At 36.4% G+C, this 19,803-nt stretch overlaps 1 protein-coding gene across 2 annotated transcripts in view; it reads right to left on the reverse strand.

Annotated features, from left to right (window-relative positions):
• PRKN (parkin RBR E3 ubiquitin protein ligase) overlaps positions 1-19,803 on the reverse strand; it is a 783,437-nt gene that overhangs the window by 714,163 nt on the left and 49,471 nt on the right. Inside the window, exon 1 of one of the 2 annotated variants that reach the window (XM_075088052.1) lies at positions 9,862-10,871. The exons of the other annotated variant lie outside the window; for it this stretch is intronic. Within the exon in view, the coding sequence (XP_074944153.1) occupies positions 9,862-10,060 (199 nt within the window). The 5' untranslated portion in view covers positions 10,061-10,871. Of the gene's footprint in view, positions 1-9,861; positions 10,872-19,803 lie in introns of those variants that run through there. 2 annotated transcript variants of the gene reach the window in all.

Below are 19,803 nucleotides of genomic sequence, written 5' to 3' on the forward strand. Positions count from 1 at the left end.
TCCATGTGGGTCTCCTGGCTCCTCTGCCTGACTTCTTCCTCCTGGGGATGCACCGATCTTGAGCTCGGAGGAAGTGGTCCTTGAATACTGTCCAGGTCTCTTGGACCCCCCTGACTTCCAGAGCCCTAGCCCATGGGATTCCTCCAAGCAGGTCTTTGAAGAGGCCAAAGTTGGCCCTCTTGAAGTCCAAGGTTGTAACCCGACTCATAGCCCTGCTTCTACCTCGCAGTATCCTAAACTCGACCATCTCATGGTCAGTGCAGCCAAGGCTACCCCCAACTCTCACATCCTCAAACAGCCCTTCTTTGTTTGTTAGGATAAGGTTGAGCAGCACATCTTGCCTTGTTGGCTCCTCTACCACTTGCATCAAAAAGTTGTCCTTGATGCTCTGCAGGAACCTTCTGGATCATGCATGGCTTGCCATGTTGCTTTTCCAGCAAATATCAAGGTGGTTGAAGTCCTCCATGAGGACCAGGGCCTGCGACTGTGAGGCTACTTCCAGCTGTCTGTAGAAGGCTTCATCAACTTCCTCTTCTTGATCAGGTGACCTGTAGCAAACACCCACAACAGTGTCACCCATATTTGGCTGTCCCTTAATTTTTACCCACAAGCTCTCAACTTGTTCTCCTTCCTCCTTACCACCTTCTCCCCTCAAAGAAAAATTAATTACTTGTCTATCAGTAAAATATGCACCTTGTTTTTTATGTTCTGTAGAACTACAGAATCATGAACATCCAATGTTCACTTGAAGTAATGGTATAATTTCTCCACAAGTCTTGAAAGTGACCTAAATTAACTTGGTGAAAGTTTCAATGGGATAAAGACAGACTGGAAATGGTTACGATTATTTCTTGGTCTAGAATGTAAAATACCACAAGATTGGAAGACACAGAAAATGTGTGTATTTATTTTTCGTCAGGTAAGCTTAACAGCATACATACCAGGCCATCTGCTGTGAGTAATTTTGGATCTGGATAGCAATACAGAAAGTAGTAGATCTTAAAGAAAAACTCTGCTTGCAGCTGTACTGTGTATGCCCTGAGATTCTCACTGGAGCATCCCTACTGATCTCAGCTGAAGACTTCCAGCAGAAGATGGAATATTGTTGGTCTGAAAAGTCCCAGATCACTCCATTTTATAAACAAAACCATGAACTCGAGTCAGAAAGCTAAACCACTGAATACTAAGAACATATGGTAGCTATAGCGTTTTTGTCAAATTATTACATTCTGTATTGAGTATAGTTCATGGCAAGCGCTTAGTACAAGTTTAAAGATGCGTAGGTCTGCATTTAAATACTAAGACTGCAATATCCTGATTTAATACCTCTTCCTTATTGCTGCTACCTGGGTACTGTTTTAACCAGCTATTAAACTACCTGTGTAACAGCTCAAGTTCTAGGCAGGGGGAGAAAAAGAGCAGTTGAAAGTTAGCAGGTGCAAGATAGTGTTTGTATCTTTGAAAACCTCCCCTAGTGTTTGAGACACACCCTTACAGACGGACTTGATTTGCCCACTGTCTGTTTGCCTAGTTGAAATTTCAGAATGAGTCACCTGAAGAGTCAAGTTTTCATTCATGCCTCAGTGATGCCCTGACACTGAAAAATGTATACACCTGAATCTGCATCCAACAAGACAGAAAAAATACTTTTTTTCTTTTTTAACTTTCCCCATGCCTTAAGAAAACACATATAGACATGGGAACTAGTAAAAATTTGTTACACCTCTTTGCTGTTGTCAAATGGCACACTTCTCCTGAAGCCAACAAGCTGCCCGATAGACACCAGCTGATAACAAACTGTTTCTGGCAAACGTATCTCTTTGATCATTGCTGATCAATTTTCTCAGCTCTTTATATCCAATATAAGCAGAACCAAGCATCCTTTATGACTAATGCTTAAGAAGAAGTAAAAAAAAAAAAATCCTTTGTTGGCTTTGGTTTGGTTGTTTTGTTCCCCACCCCACCCCCACCCCCCCACCCCCCAAAAAAAACCCCACACTGCTGATGTCTTAATGGCTATAATAACGTATGCTTGTATTAGCAACAGAGCCATCACAGTAACAGACTTTAGAAAACATACACTCTAAAACTTTTTGACCACAAATAAGAATTCTTTGTGAGCTTGTAAACTTAGTGAATGTTAATGCAGGCTTAAAAGAAATATAGCACATGAAAATGAAATAAGAGCTGTTTTATTATTCTTTTAAAAGGCTACAGTAATTTATTAACCACAGTGCATTCATAAGAACCAGAATCTGACAGACCCACAGACATTTGCTTCTCTAATAAATCAAATTAATCATAAAACACATACTATTTTCTGCCCAGCTCCCTTCTGTTAATCTACTTGTTAGTCTTAAATCCTAAACACCAATGCTAATTCCAATCATGTACAAGCCATAAAAATTATTTACATGACCTGGCATCCTTGCTTACTTAATTTTTCTATTTTGTTAAATAATATATTTAATGAAAAAAAAGTTGCATGGCAGTGACAATTTTAGATAAATTACTGAAAATGATGAGCTATTTAATATTTAGCTACATTATAGAAATAATAGAGTAAGTCTCAAGAGCAAATGAGAGTTGCTGAATTTGTTTTAACTGATCCAGGACACAAACATTGACAAACTAGGCAGTCTGACTCCCATTATCTTTAAATATGAGAATTTATTTGCAGTCTAAGTATGGATAAAAAATAACGTAATGTGGTAGCATTTCTAAATTCACATTTCAAGCTATTGACTTTAAAAGCAAAGTGGTTCCACTGAAATCTAGAGTGTCCAAGTTTCCTGTAGGCCTCAGGGGCAGCATAAGTTGATCCATGGTAAAATAAAGCCCCTTTTTTTCCCTCTTTTTCCCTCTTTTGCAATATTAGGTTTTAGTGGGGTCTGAAACCTTCTTTGATTCACCTTAAAGTAGCATGAAGACTATCACTGATGGACAATAAGGAAAGGAAACAGACAGAGATGGTTGGGTACTCTAACATCATTTTCGCTGGCAACATGGTCTTAGATCAACTTAGATCAAACATGGCTTTAGAGGTTTGGCTCCAAAGGAGAGAGAAAAGCTGAACAGATCCAAGATATGCCTGCTTTTGGATTGTGTTAGCCATTTTAAATTTGTATGCAGTTCTTTTGCATCAATTTATTTAATTTTCTGTCTGTTCATTTGTTCCTGTTCATTTGTTTGCACTCAATAAATATGTTTAGTTAAATCTTCATTGCATGTGTTGCATCACAAAATCTGGATGAATGATCTTCATTTACCCACCCCTATTCTCAGTCACAACAGAGCAAGATAAGACTACTTAAATTTGCTTTCACTGAAGACAGCTCTTGATATTTTTCATTCAATCTATAGCAAAATAACAGCTTGGTCTTACTTGCAGAATAAGAGACCTCTTCAATTCAAAATAACAATTAGGCACATTGGTTTATATATTAAATAAAAAGGTACTCTGCTTTATCACCTGGATGGAGGCAAAGTCTCCTGGAAACATGAGCAGAAATACTGCTATGAACAGAAATACAGAATATGGATTCTCTCTGTAGGAAAAGGGATGGAAGTTTTCTAAAGAATTTACAGGAAGAATAATAACAGCAAACTTTTCTCTGTTCAAGAAAAGGGGAAGCAGCACAGGGCTGCAACCTCCTAGCACCCTCATAAAATGGAAAATCAGAATTATTTAAATTTCATCTTGGGTAGGACAAAAGATCTCTTTTTTTTTTTTTTAAAGAAAAAAACCCTACAAAATATTTTTGCTTGCGCTGCCTTTGAAGCCATGTGCTATATTAATGCACAAACAATTTCACTGAAGAAATCATGTTGTTATCATAAATTCACAGAAACAGCGACATGAGCCAAGTACTCAGAAGGTAAAAGAATCTGTCTTCAAATATCTAGTAAGAAATGAACACTAGCATTCATCATTAAAACAAATTAATTCCTTTACTGGAAGAAGTCCTCTGTCAAATGAAGAACTTTGAAAATTACTATCACAGTAAAATGAGGGATCTGAAAAATCAGTTGACCGTAATGAATTGTGGTGAATGTTACTTAATATTAGACATCTGCAGTTTAATAAGAAACTGTTTTCAGCACATAGTCTAAGAGTATTAAAAAGCATATTTCAAAACATTTTCTTGAGTGAAATATTTCATGTTTGTTTTTATGATTCTTTAATGTCAAGCAACCTTTCATACTGCAAACAGCATTCTAGTGATGGTTATATCTGCCTAGTATTAAGCCTTTCAGAAAGATATGTTGGGAAAAATAGGTAAATTCTGAAATCCGAATAACAACTTGACTAAACAGCCTAAGCAAATAAGCATTGCGTGCTAATGTATTTATAAACTGAGTAGACTTATATTTTATTTTTGTTGTTGTTTCTCTATACGCTCTCTTTGTTGCCTCAAGTCATTCAGACATATTGTCCTTTTTTATGGGGGAGAACACTGTTGTGAAAATAGTAATATATTGCTCCCTGAACTGCATGGTACTCAAATATCTTTGTAGCTGTGGTCTACTAAATGAAAAGTAAATATTACTGACAGATGCAATAATTTTCTATTTGTTTTTTGTTTTTTTTATTCTTACTGCTGGATATGAAAGATATAAAATTAAAAAAATCTGGAGACTCAAATCTTCCATGTCTGTGAACCGAGTCAGAACTGGCAGTACAGACTTCTTTGTACCAGTCTACCAGCCACAATTCTGAAGGACAGCTTACTCAGCATGACAGTAGTTCATAGTCCACCCTTATTTCTATCACTTTGCTTTCTATTCAGACTGCTACCATGGCACTGTAATCAGGCAGTGTTATCTGTAAAGAATGTTAATTTTTTTCTTACATTAGAAACCCTAAAAGAATCTGCTGTACTCAGACACAATAAATGCTAAGTCCTATTGGATGAAACTTCAGACCATCATCTATCTGGATTGACTCAGCAATGACAGGAAAGACTATTCTTGCTTTCACTCATCCACTTCAAGAGTTGTAATAATCCATTTCCTGTGCAACTAACTCCATTTTAGTTCTTCAGTCACAAAATGCATCATCTAAAATCAGTGTAAATCAACATAACTTCAATAAAGCCAGTCAAAAAACAGTGATATAACCCAGTTTAGGACCTGACTTTGTGAACACTTGGCAGGACCGCTCAGCATCGTTTGCATGGATGAGCAAGTTTTTAAGTCCACCATGTAAGAAAGGCCCGGTTTCCATGGCTGAAGAATCTTCTCCTTTTATCCATCGAATCAATAATGTATAACTCTCACATCAAATGTCCTCACACTATTATGTTCATAAGTATAACTGCTTCTGTTCTAAGCCAGCACTCTAAAGGAGAAGCAGCCACAAAGTGTGTTGTACTTGGAAGGCAACAGAGAGTGGGCCAGAGTCCTCAAAGAGTACAGCTGTATGAAGGACATAGATCCTGGGCTGAAGATCTACAAAAACCAGATACAGCTGAGAGCACAGAGAAGACAGAGCTAGAGCAGGAACAATTTAGGCCAGGAAATAAAGCACAAGACAGGAGCATAGCACTTAGATGTAGTCTGCCCCCTCATGGACTTACACGTATTCATGAGATTCTTTAAAAGAGGTAGTCAAAAGTGACTCTCATAGTTGCAGTATCTACTGATCCCTGTGAGTCTTAACATAAAGGATATGAAAAAAAGTCTAAACAGCCATCTGAACACATCTGTGGTAGCACTAAACTGAGAAGCAGAACATATCACTTTGCACTCAGGACTATACTAATATTTTGATGCAATTTTCAGTCTATAGCTTATTCATCTCCCACAGCTGGAGCTAGTCTTGAAGCAAGTTCCTACCCATCTTCCACAGCCTGTATAAATTCTTCTAAAGCTTTCTCAAAAAGCAGCTGCTACCTCATGAAAAGCTGACTTTGTCTCAGTTTGGATTCTTTTACTATTCTATTGGCCTTGCCAATAGGATGACAGCTATGTTTTTTCACCTTTATTTCTTTAATAAAGGAAGCTGTTAAAGGTCTGCATCACTTAACCTATGGATGCTTTGCTATTAGTGTCAGTGAGCAGAATGAAACTCTTAGAGATCCATTTAGTGGACTGCATCTTTGGATACTCCTAATCTAAGCCAAACTAGAATTAATGGACTGAAGTGAAAACTTTTATAAACTATTGCCTATCTTTACCTTGCCAAGTTTTAATATTAAGAAGAATACTGTAATAAAGTGGGAGCACATAAGGACCGGTGGCATTTCCACTTTAACACTTATTTCAATTATCTGTTCCTCTGATTAGAAAACCTGTCTCTGGCCACAACTCAGTGTATTTGATTTCATAACCTCAGCATGCATTTTTTGCTTGATAGTGATGAGAGTTTTTAACGAGAGCATTTCAGAAGTCAAACAAAGACAAGCCAGAATGCATTTTCCCATTTTCAATGCTTTTTGTATTCTGAGAATATACATCTACTTTTACTTTCTTTCGAAGCAATTCGAACAATTGATTAGATTTGAAGGAGAAATGGGTATTATAAAAACCATGCTTTCAAAATAATGAAGTACACCACTTCTGAGATATTCCAATACTTATAAAACATAAAGAGCACCGATTCACTATTTTGGCAGTTCCAATACATTGGCTGTCATATTCAGATCAATGTTCTTTGTATTTGACAATGCTATATTGAAAATTTGTTTTAGCCTTTCCTATTAAGGATTTCCAACATCAAAAGCAGAAAAATATTTTGAACAACATAGGAAGTAGCATTTATATATACCTTAGGGAAATTTTATTTAACTGAATTTGTTTCATTAAGTCATTAAATTAATAGACTGCTTGTATCCAGAATTTCATACATCTCAGACTAAAAAAAAAAAAATAGGTCTGTGTTGAAGAGTGTAAGAAAGAAGTGAAAAATTTCAGACATGACATACTGGTCAACATCCTGCTGTGATGCTGTTATGTTTGGCTGATTCCTCTACATTGCCTATTTGTGGGGAGTATTCCTGATGTAGTCTCATCCATAATAATTACTTTCCACATGACATTTAATAAAATTGTAATATCAAATCTATTTGATTTGGACTGTTAAACCATTATGATTGCCTCCTGTACCCATTTTTTTAAAAATAAATCTTCATCTAGCTTAAAGGATTAAATGAAATTTTAAGCATTTTTTTCCACACAAGGACCTCCTGGTGCCTCCCATATAAAGGATTCCACAACGTATTTTAAAAGAAATATTTCTAATTAAAAAGAACATATTTTTATAAGACAAAATTTTATGTTAATTCATTTTTCATAGCTAAAGTAACTTCAGAGTCAGATAATTGTACTACTACCTTAAATCAGTCATAGACATAGGCATAAAAATATATTTTAATTTATACACTTTTGAGAGACTAAAGACCTGTACATATCTATCTTTTATCTACACACATTTATAAAATTAATATGACTTTAGAGAAAGCTGTGTCTCAATTTCAACATCATTCACCATATAGCACCTGCTATTTCTTTCCTACTACATGTTGTTTTTAATAGAGTATGATTTGATAATAAAAAGTTACCCTAACAGCTTTCATCAGTGCAGCACTGCAAGTATACTTGTTATGAGAACTGTAACTATTTACTTTCTCTTTTGTAGGTGTAAACACCCCAAAAACAGCATTAATAATTTTGTCATGGTATATGTGTTGCACTACAATGATACCAAAGTTTTTGAAATTACGTAAGAAAGAAAAGCAAACAGTGTAATTAAGTTTTACCCTTTCTTGTGATCTCTGATTAATGAAGGGGAACAGATAGTGCCTTCAGAGACTCAGAAGTAGATTCTGCAATTGTGTCTTAACTCACTCTAGATAAATATTTTTTATCATTTTTCTTATAGTTGTCTTCTCATATTTTCTTACAGATTATATTTTGTTATGAGTAATCTTCAGTATTTCCTTAAAATCAGTTTGCAACTGTTGATCAAAATACTGGGCTTACCTCTTTTTATTATGTGTATACAGTGCACATCTCAAATACTGTAATATTTTTTCACCTTTTTTTTCAAGTTTTGAAGCATTTTTTCTCTCTGACATTAGAACACCGATTAGCAAATGTATGCCATAGAAACTTTTTAATATTTGTCACTCTAGGACAGTACTGCAGAATGTTACGTTTTTGCCTGAGGCTTACACTTGAAGAAATAGTCACGTATTATAAAGCATATTAATTCAAACCAATGTGATCTGAATGCTTTGTTCTGTATGACTAGGAAGATCATCTTATTCTTTCAGAAGAACTGAATGTTCACTTCTATAACTATTGCTTGTAACGTTGAGCCCTAACCTATAATTTGCACTCTTTGTTGAGTAAGTACAAAGAGGGTCTATCTTCAGCATTCAAAGATTTTAGATAAAATAAGGACAATTTTCTGCAGTTTTGTTTGAATAAAATGATATTAAAACCATGCTGGCATCTAGCTCTATATCCAATAGGTCATAATATTTTTACTTCTCTCACTACATGAAATCTGTAATCATAGTTGATATACAGCACACGCTATCAAGACCTTTAAATAAAACATTTAATTATGCATGGATAAAGACTCTGAAACAATACTTGCTATGGACATCTCAAATGCGGACATTTCATCTGAATGTGATAAATGGTCAGCTTCTGTTGCGCCAGACTTTTTTTGATTTATGATTTAATTTACAGTGTTAAAATAAACTCCGTGTATTTTCTCTGAGGTTTTAGACTGCACACAGAGAGGAAGTTAAGGCAATTGTAGCTATAGCAAAGCTTATGAACAAGTCTATTGCCTGCATTCAAATACTTCACAAGCAGGTCTTTCAGATTGTATACTCTTTTGGACAGCAAGGCACAGTTAGGCTATTTTGTATCATCCTGACGCAAGAATGTTACCTCTGTCTGCCACAAGGCAACAGCAACAACAAATGCTTATACAGGCAAGGTAAGTTACAGATAGCGTCAGAAGTGCAACATGTTCCCTTTACTTCTACGCACAGCGAAAATGAACAGGTCTTCTCCAAGAAAATTATATCACATTGCAAAAATTATTGCCATATTTGAATTACTATTTATTATAAAGAACTTATATTTCCTGACTAGAAGATTGAAACGAGATCAGTCTAATGCTAAATGACCCCTTAGTTTATTTCTGCTTCTCAGCTAAGAGGAAAAACTAATTCTCTGGGTGCATTCGCTGTTTCACATTTGTGATTTTGAATGCTAATTTCTTTGGAGCATCAAGTCATCTTCACAAATGTGTCTGAAACCTGTAAAGTGTTTGCTAATAGGCTGTCTGATTCTAACTAAATCTGACTCACTGTTTTTGGCGAAACGGTAAATAGCATAAAATAGATTGGCAGCGTAACACACCATGCTACACTATTTCAAGTATTTAGGTTGTTTTATGATTACTATGTCCCGTCAGAAATACTCAGCGTCTTGATACATCAACACATTATGCAAAGCTGATCACAGAGGTGAAAGGCAAAGGAACTTACAGGATGAAGAGTGCTACAAATGCACAAAAGACATTCGCTATCTAAATATATCTAAGAGTTCATTCTCATGTTAAGACTTCCATTACTTAATCCCCCTCTAAAAAGTCACCAATACCTACTTTCACTCTGCCACCAGTAACACCACTAAGTGTCTGCTCCTTCCTGCCACTGTCATGTTTTCTCCCATGCCTTCTTATGTTTGGAAAAACATTGCCACTGAAAATCACAGGGCCTTATTCACTGCTGAATTTCCCTTTAAACCATAACCTAACTGCAGTCCCTTACATGGGACTGTTGTCTGTCATTGGCTGAATAAGCATGGAGGTGAAAAGAGGATCCTCTGTTCTACCTTGAATGCATTCCCATTTGCTTGTCCTGAATTCCTTTTCCAACTTACTTCCACCTGTTGCGTCCTTCTGACCTGCAGATGGGAAACAGTAGGGATTTGAGAGCTCGTGTGCTCTCCCCCTAGTTCTCTCTCGACACAGTTTACACAAAATTGATTTCTGATTTGGTTCCCATGCTCTCTCTAATGCAGATAAATGCATTATTAGCAGGAGTAGCAGTAGCAGCAGTGGTAATGGAGAAAGCAAATATACGGCACTTTAGGTCAGCTCACAAGAGTAAAATGTTTTTACCAAAAAAGTCATTCTTCCTCAAATAGAGCTTAAATATAAAGCACAAAATTAATAAACTCTTCTCAGCCATAATCCCAGAACTAGCTAAAAAAAAAAAAAACAAACCCCAAAAAAACAACCACCAAAACCTTTTGATTTTCTTCAGACATATTCTCATGTTTCTCTCTCTTGGCTCCTTCCCTTCTTGAGTATGGAAATGTAATGGAAAGGAAATGTAATGGAAAAATAATGAATTTGGGAATGGAGAAATAATGCTTTTATTATTACAAACAAAAATCTCACTTTTTTTGAGTACCTCAAATCTTTCCAGAACAGGGCCTTAATACTTTGTCACTCATCATGATCTATTAATTTATTCATTCTATCACCACATACATAAATATATTCATTTGCATAAACACTCCAAGCATGCAGCTACTTGTGAAGCAAGTAAACATCTTGGATCATCTTCCTATCAGTATGGTCACTGCTTTTCTACTAATACAGAAGTCATATAAATTAATTCATTCCACACACATAAAATGTGATTCTTGTTTTTCTTTCAGAATCAAGAGGTTTAACTGAAAATGTACAGAATACAAACTTTTAAATCAACTGAAATGTATGGTTCAGGCCAGTATCAAGACTCCCTATACTAGTTAGAAATTTTATCAGATTGTAGGTACTATTAAGACAGTGCAATTTAATTTCAGTGTGTTGCTCCACATGTTCCAGGGACATTCTCTTGCACAGGAAACAGAAGGTTCATTGTACACGTTTGTAACTACACAGTAACTCTCATCAAGTAAAGTGTAAACTTCTTCTGATGCCTAAGAAAGGCTACTTTATGCAAGTTGTTTTTTTCTTTTACAATAATCTTACTATCCAGATTCCATTATTTCACAGATTTTATTACCTGAGACCTAATAAATTAGTTATCTCCTCTCAAGAATGAGGGTAACAGTCAGATGTTTTTCAAAACAATGGCAGTATTCAGAGAGGCCATAAAAAGAAAAGATTTCTTGAGCTAGGGATTAAGAAACAGAACAACATCTATAAAATATATATTCTGAAAATTGGCAATGAAAAAAACCTGAATTGCAAGGCTAGCATAAGGAAATTAGTTTAGCTAAATAATTCTCTATTTTCTGTAGAGTTGCATTTAAACTCCTATTTTCTTCTGTTTCTTCTTTAGCTCTCCCTTATCCTCTAATCCACACTTCATTTCTTCTTTCCTCTTTTGCTGACAGTCTCACTTCTTAAGCTCTCTTTCATTAGCTTCCTAGCTTTTATTTGTCCCTCATTACATTCCTTCATCCTTGCTCTCCTCTCCATAAAGAGTTTCAGGACAATGTTCAGAAAGCATTTGAAATCCAACTAAATCTAGTCATAGATAATATATAACAGTGCAACAGTAACTAAACCTAGTGACACCTGTTTAAACAAAGACTAACATTGTCTTGTGTTGTCAACGCCATTCGTGAATTTTTAAGAACGTGATCTCTCCCAAAGCTCGCTACAAATCCTGCCCAACAACTGCTCTCTAGGAGAGCTGAAGTAATAAAAAGCTGTGTATTTATTTACTACTGGAGAGGAATGTTACCAGCTAGTGGGTCAAATCTTACAGTGAGCCTGGACTTGTAACATCCCCACTACACAGCACAACAGAACAGACAGTAAGCCCAAACCAGCTCCAAAACACGGAACAGTGCAGTCCTGTCAGCATGATGTTGGCACCCAACCTATTTAGTCCTACTGAGGGCGGTGCACAACACAGCTCACCAGCCCACCGTGGCTCTCTGGGCCTCCCAGTGTTCTGTGCTGGAGACCAGCCTAGATAAAGCGTTTCCAGAACTGGCTATGTGACAGGATGCCTTGAAATCTCATGTAAAGCAGGGAGGTGTTTTTTTTTTAAGCAGCAAGTAGTGTCTGCAAGAGGACAGCATGTCAACATCCGATGACCTGAGACCAAGGCCTGTAGCTATACATGCATAGCTAATCTCATGTGGTTATTCTGGCTCAGCTAAGCTATGGTGTAACTAGCCTTCAGATTTTACAACAGCAATGCTGACACAGAAGCACATAAGTGACCCAAGAGACAGCATAAACAGAAGGCTCTGAGAAATGTACATAACAAGAAACACTTCTTTCTTATTGCCAGTATTGCAACAGTCATCTATCTGACAGTGATCTATTCTTGTATACTTATTATCTCCATTGAAAGAATATATATTTCTGACATTACACTTCTGCACTCCCTTTTAGCCATAATTAGCAATTATATTGCAATTGCTTAAAATTACAAAATTCAGTTGTAAAATTGTAAATAATTGTGTCATTCAAAACTTGAAATTATCGTGGTAATATGCAGATCTATGTCTCTAGTCAATGCCAACAAACTAGAAACAAACCCAAAATTATACTTCTATAGGTATCCTGCTACCTAAAAATCTGACACAAGAATGAAATTACACCAGCTTTTCCATCTGGAAGAGAAAAAATAGCCAAAAATTACTAAAGCATGTTGACATGTTTATATTAATTTACAAATTACATTTTAGTTTAGTATCAAATATACTGCATAAATCAAATAATAATACTAAGTTAATTAGACAAAAGGCCTATCCTGTAACAATATTTTGCAGAGAAGTAATGCGTAATGCCTGACCATATGGTCTTTTTGTCCTGTTGGCTAATCACCTATAAATTGCTGTACCAATTTTACTGCTGCTGGTTATTATTAACTGGAGTATGTTTCCTCCTGAGTATTGTTCCTCTCTTTTACATCTTTTCAACCTCATCAGAGAAAATGCATTTAGTATTCACGATACTTAATGGATTGAATTGCAAAGGATACCTCCTGCAATTGAATTCTATAAATAAGAGACACCTCCCAAACAAAAAGCTGACAGAACAAAAGCTACAGCCACACACATTGTATTGCTTTAAAAGTGTAAGTTGAAAATATTGAAAACAGTCATATTCGCATCAGCATTTTCTTTGGCTGTATAAAAACAATGTAGCCCTGGGCATATACTCTGACAAGCATTAAAATGATGCAATAATGATTTTTGATATAGAAAGCAATTAGCATTTTTTAATGATCCATTCTGTAGAAGCCATGTCTAATTTAGGGCATCTGCTTCTAACAATACTTCACCATCCATGTATTAGAGTTTAAATCTTAATTATTGCTTTTGCAATATAAGAACTCTAACATAACTATCAATTATGGAAACTACAATCATTGTCAGAACACAGCTGAGGCATTCTTGCCAACTAGACAAAACTAAAATAATAAGTAAAATCCTTTTTTAACCACCCTGCAGCCCAGAAGAGCCTTGAAGTTCCACTCTTTGATTAACAACTAATTATGCAAATTCAGATCTACAGTTCCAACAGCTAAGAATAAATGACTTTGCCTAACTAATTTATAGTATGCATATACTTTATTTTTCTCCTTCATATGTTTATACTGTTCAAGAAATAAATCAGTTTTCCAAGATCAATAATTATTCAGGTATTTCTTTAGTAGCAATCCTGTAAACACCATCACAGTGTAAACAAGAAAAACCACACCACACCACCCAACCAACCCAAACCAACTTTGATGTACTGTTAAACAAACGTTCACCAGTTGGACTTTCAAGTTTAGCTTGCCAAAATTGCTAACTAGAAGACAACGATTTCAAAAGTTTGCTTTAAATCATTCCCAAACAGGAACATCTCTATACTTTATAGCAAACTGTACATTTTTACAAAGATAAATGCATCAGTCTTTTCCTTTAGATATGTGTATGCATCAAAATGTTTCTCTACAGTAAGATATTTCACATTTAACAGTATAACTAATGCAGCTTTATTCTAAAAGACGCTTCCTTAGCTTCCAGAAAAAAAATAATTTAAATTAACTTTTCCTCATTTTCATAAATTGTACTAATTGGAAAGTTTCAAATAAATTAAAAGCCAGTAATATTTTATTTGTATACTATTTCTTTTGTTTAGTCATTTCAAACTGGCAGTCCACTGATACAGCAGTTGTCTGATACTAACTTCTAGATCTGCGAATCTTTTTTGTTTCTAGTAAGGAAACTATAAATACTAGGGTTAGCTGAGGAATGCAAATTACCATGACCAAACTACAAATTATAATTTTACCTACTCATCACAGTGACTAGTGGACTTTATGGTTTCTTTTCTGTCATGTCTTTAGTATGAAGATACTTCTGTCAAGTATCTTACTTGACTTCAGTAAGGCTTGACACTGCCTCCCATAAGATCCTCATAGACAAGCTGATGAAGTGTGGGCTGGATGAGCAGATGGTGAGGCAGACTGAAAACTGGCTAAAGGGCCAAGCCCAGAGGGTGGTGACAGTGATGGGGCACTGGTACAGGTTGCCCAGAGAGGTTGTGGAGTCTCCATCCTTGGAGGTACTCAGAAGCCATCTAGGGATGGTCCTGGGCAACCTGTTCTAGGTGGCCCTGCTTGTGCAGGGGTGGGGCTAGACAACATGACCTCAGAGGTGCCTCCTACCTCAACCATTCTGTGATATCTGAGCCATTGCAACTAAAATTGTATCTGTCACAGTTCTCCAAGTATCACCCCAACACACCTTAATATTTACTCTGGCATTACATGACCTTTTATATCAACTTCTTATACTTTACAGTCTTCAAGTAAGAGCTCAGTCTTACCTTCATTTTAGCTATTCCTTTTTATTTGCTACCCTCTGTCTCCAATATCTACTGCTTGACAGAGGCAACCAGGAGACAGATTTTGCATCTCATAGTACTCTGAGATCTCAGACATGTCCTGCTCAAAATTTTCAAACAGGACAAAGAGGGAAGGAGGAAAGAAACACAAATATCAATGTGATAGTTAACACATGCATTTGATATGGGAAATTCTAATATTTAAGTTTGCAGTCTGCAAGAGGCAAAGAAGCGAACACTACGCTAATGTCTTTTGTGGGATAAAGTTACTATTTACCTTTATATTTTGACCATAAATTCCAACAAAGTCTAGGAAAAATCTATGTTGAAAGTGTTATTCAAATTCAACTGGCAAATTATTTCTGACAAAAAGACATCTGCTCAGAAGATTCCCAACCAGCTGTTCTCTAATCTTTTCTTCTCCTATATTACAGCTTTCTAAGTGTTCTGCTCCCTGTTTCTAAACAGATTCCCTTTCCCAAGCAATCCATAATCAGTCAAGGGGAGGTTTCGTTCCAGCTGTTTTTTCACAGCAATCTGACAAAATGTGCTTATAAACTTCGAAAACCTTCCTGCTACCTATTCGATTTCAAGTATGTACATAGCTCCCACTGCCAAAATGTGAGGTACCAAAGTATTAGGTACCTTTTCCCCACCATTTGTTGAGGTGACAGGAAAATCCTTCAAAATAAGAACACATTTATGGCCTCAGTATAGATTCAACAGATCCAATCCAAAGACACATATGTGTGGTTGAGCAGAGTAAAGAATCCAGAGGAGACATTTCTACTGCTAGCACCTAGCCCCAAGGGCAGTTGCAGCTTTCTTCATTTATTCTTTTTTTTCAACTGACTTTTTCAGTGTCTTAGAGGGGTTCAGCAGTGCCAGTTTGGAATAGTCAAGTCTGACTTCATTGCAACAAGGCCTTCTGTGGCATGAGCCAATTAATGAGGAAGCATTATTTTTCTCCTATCTGTTTTACTTCTTTCCCACAGCATTACCAAAATTAGGTTAATTAGCACTGTGCTGGGGGAAATAAAATCACTTTATTTAGATTAACAGTTTTGGGCTGGCCTTATTATGAAATATGGGACTATTAATAAAAACTAAAAGATAGAATCACAATCCTGATCTAAGTTTTCAAATAAACTCCCTGTCAAAGAGCTAGCAAACTTGAATTAGTTTGAGTCTTTTTCTAAAAAAAAGAAATTATAAATTAAAAGGTGGTAATGTAGATAAAATACATTTATATTTTTTTGGTTGAAAGAGACATGTTTGTACAGTATATAGCTATATTTTCTTAAGATTCACATACATGATAAAAGCTATTTAAAAAAATGGAAGAAAAGGAAGATCTACCACCCACCTGGGAAGCTGAAAACATTGCATGAGTATATTAAAAAGGACTAAGAGTGCAGTTTCATTACAGCTAGCTGAAATAATTTCCATGAGAGTTATCACTTCCCAAGTTAACCTAGCTCAGGAGAGAGCAGTCACAGTGAAATAACACACAGCACAGATTGATTGCATTAGCAGCACTAAGCAGCTATTGTGTTCCTATCTCTATCAACACTACTCAAATTCAAAGCATTGCTAATCCTGAGCTGTACATTTTAGGTTTGGAATAAAATCAGATGAATGTAATTGCTGAATTACACTTTAAGCTAATAATGCAGTGAATACCAGCCTTAAGAAAATTATGGTTTCATTTCTAAGTGCTGTAAAACAGCAGAAGTCCCTTCCTGTCAGCATAGCTATGTCATTTTACAGTGTTTGAGGATCTGTCTCAAGACATAAAGAGAACAAACAGCTTTACTGACCTGATGAGAAGGTCTTTAAACTACGCATGCTGGAGGAAGCTTATAATCATCTAAAGCAATAGTTCAGGGGTGACAAGAAAGAGACCAGGGGAAAACAAAATGAGGGAGGCTCTCACACTTCCTCTTTTTGAAAGCAACATGACTGAGGGTTCATCTCAAGCACCTCTACACAAGTATACATTGCATGGGGTAAAAATAGGAAGAATGAGAAATCTGTGCAGTCGCACAGCTACTATCTTATCAGGATTAGAGGGATGAGGAGGCATAGCTCAAATGACTGAGCTCCGCAGTGGATGGATACTAACTCTTCAAGAAAGATAGGCTGGGAAGGTGAGGATGTGGGGTTGCAGTCTATGCAAAGGAGCTGCTCACATGCACAGAGCTTTACCTTGGAACATGTGATTAAACAGCTCAGATCAAGACAGAGAGAGTAGTCAATATGCTGCAGGGCCAGCCTGGAGAAGCAGCTGGAGAACTGGTCTGACAAGAACCTCAAAGTTCAGGAATGGTAAACAAGCCCTGCATCTAGGATTGAATAACCCAACTACAGTATAGGTTGTGAGCAAGCTGGCTAGAAAGGACCTGGGATTCCTGGTGCACACTAAATTGAACATGAGGCAACAGTGTGCTCTTGCAGCCCAGAAACCCAGTGGCCTAGCGGACTGCATTAGCAACAGCCTAGCCAGAAGGTGGAAGAGTAATTATTCCCCTCTTTTTAGCACTTGTGAGAATGCACCTGGAGTCCTGTAACCAGTTTTGGGCTTTCCAGTCTTGGAAAAGACTTGACACAGGAGCAAGTCCAGTAGCTGAGAGCACTAGCTCCATACAGCTCTAGGGATGGATGAGGGATCTTCCTGTTGTGTTCAGCTTCCTGATGGAGGACACAGAGACAATGCAGCCAGACTCTTCCCACTGGTGCCCAGCGATGGGACAAGAAGCAACAAGTTGGAAGACAAAGTTTTACTTAGATAAAAGGGAAAAAATTTACATGATGAGGGTGGTCAAACACTGGAACAAGTGCTGAAAGGGGTGGTGCAGTTTCTACCCTTAGAGCTATTCAAAACTCTGAGAAACCTAACTGACTCTGGTTTAAGCACCGAGTTGGACTAAATTATCTCCAAAGGCTTTAACTTCAAACAGAAGCTAATATTTGTTTCATTGAGTAATATACAAATTTACAATGTAATAAACCTTTTGTTAAATAGCCGTTCTGTTGTTTTCCCCCTCCTTCTGTCATTTCTTCTCATTTTCTTATTCTGTGAGAAGGAAAATTAGACTTTATAAGACTCAAATCAAGTGGAGCAATATTGGCCCTCTAGGGATAAACCCATCAATACAATTGCAAATGCATTTCTTGAAAGAAGTGTGCATGTGGCTGTAGTACTAAAATTGTGAGTTTACAGACCATTCTTGTCCATCAGCAATGTCATTTTTATTCTACATCTTAAATGCATTCTGACACTACAGCTTTCTATCATGCTTTTATTTTATTATTAATGTTTCTCCATTTTACTTAATAAAATAGGATTTGTTTTCATTATTTTTCTGTGGAAATGTCTAGTTCCAATTTGGCTGGCACTCAGTGCATTATGCTATCTATGTGATTTATGAGTTTGCTGATTCTCAGCTGTACTACAAAAAAAATCCTCTACAAGAGAAAATAATTTGGAATTCCTCAATATGCCCTGATGAATGTGCTAATTATTTCAGAGAAGCAGATTTGCTGTCACCTTTCATTATTGATATCAACACACTCATAGCAGGCCTTAGTGCTATAGAAATAAATACTGTAACTGTTTAATATATGAAATTGTTATTGGCCATGCACAATGAGTGCTTTAATTTGTTCACCATCCAATGAATTTGCACAATTCTTTTCCATGATTTATAGCACAGACTGTCTTATGGCTTGTAATTCGTCATACTCTAAAAGCGTCTTGGGATATATTACTTTTCATAAAATTGTATTCAAGTTGGTCTTTATTTAGAATGCTAGAAAACAGATCCTTGTTGCATCATATCATGGCCCTGGAGCCCTATAATTGGATTTCAAGGGACGAAGTGAGTAATAGCGGTTCCTGAGCATAAAAGGGAAACGCAGAGTCTAAAAAAGAAAAAAAAAAAACACACCACAAAAAACTGTTTTTCTTTCATTTTGAGATACTGCAATCTGTTAAGTGCATCTCTACATGGATGCTAGCTTTTAAGGTTTAGACTGTATTTGCTTTCTGTATTTACCTGAGAATTTTGAGGAGCATTAGTGTGATAATTTTTCACATGTAGAAGTTAAAAATGTAGCGTACTTCTGTACTGAAAAAAAATCAGTTACTGAGTAATTCAGCAGCTCTGGTGACCTAAGTGTTAGAAGTTCATTTCAGCTGAAGTTTTAGTATATGGTACACTTAGTATACTCAGAAATACAGTACTTCTAGCTCCAGCCAAGCATTTTGCAAACATCTAGGCTAAACTACATTGCTTGTACATTTTGCTTAGTATGAACATCTCTACTCAGGACATGATGTAAACATACACTTAAATGTTCTCCTGATACGTAGTTTTTGTGAGTTAAGAAGTAATCCCAGTAACTCAGAGAAACAGAGCAGGGACAGTTAAGTCTGAAACACTTATCCATATCCATATATCCATGATTTGAAATGTGTCCTGCATATATATTGGACAAAGCTTTAGGCTGGTGCATTTTTTTTGTCTGAAGGTTTCAGAGCGAGCTTTCAAAAGTTCCCTGGAGCTGTTCACTGTAAATGCTGTAAGACTTCTGGTATTTGAGGACTGACTCAAATACAGCTCCTGCCCATCTCTCTAGGAAAGCAGAAGCTTTGCCATTCTTCCCAATCTCCAAATGTACTGAAGTGTCTCTGAGGAACTTCTCTGAGCCCTACCCCTTCCCCTTTTTTCCTTCATAGCACAATAATCTGTGGCTCTGTGTCTAGAGCAGTAGCTGAGGGATGTGGTGAGGAGATATGTAACACTGAAATAATTAAGTTGGGTTTACTGTATTTAGTATTTACTACATCAAATGCAGACAATCATTTGAAACAAAAACAAAACAAAAAAGTAACCGAGAACTACAGGTTTGAAAAAGACTATTAATTAAAATCTGTGCCCAAGCAGTGAATTTGAAAA

This window comes from Phalacrocorax aristotelis, chromosome 3, assembly GCF_949628215.1.
Source record: "Phalacrocorax aristotelis chromosome 3, bGulAri2.1, whole genome shotgun sequence".
Taxonomy (NCBI): domain Eukaryota; kingdom Metazoa; phylum Chordata; class Aves; order Suliformes; family Phalacrocoracidae; genus Phalacrocorax; species Phalacrocorax aristotelis.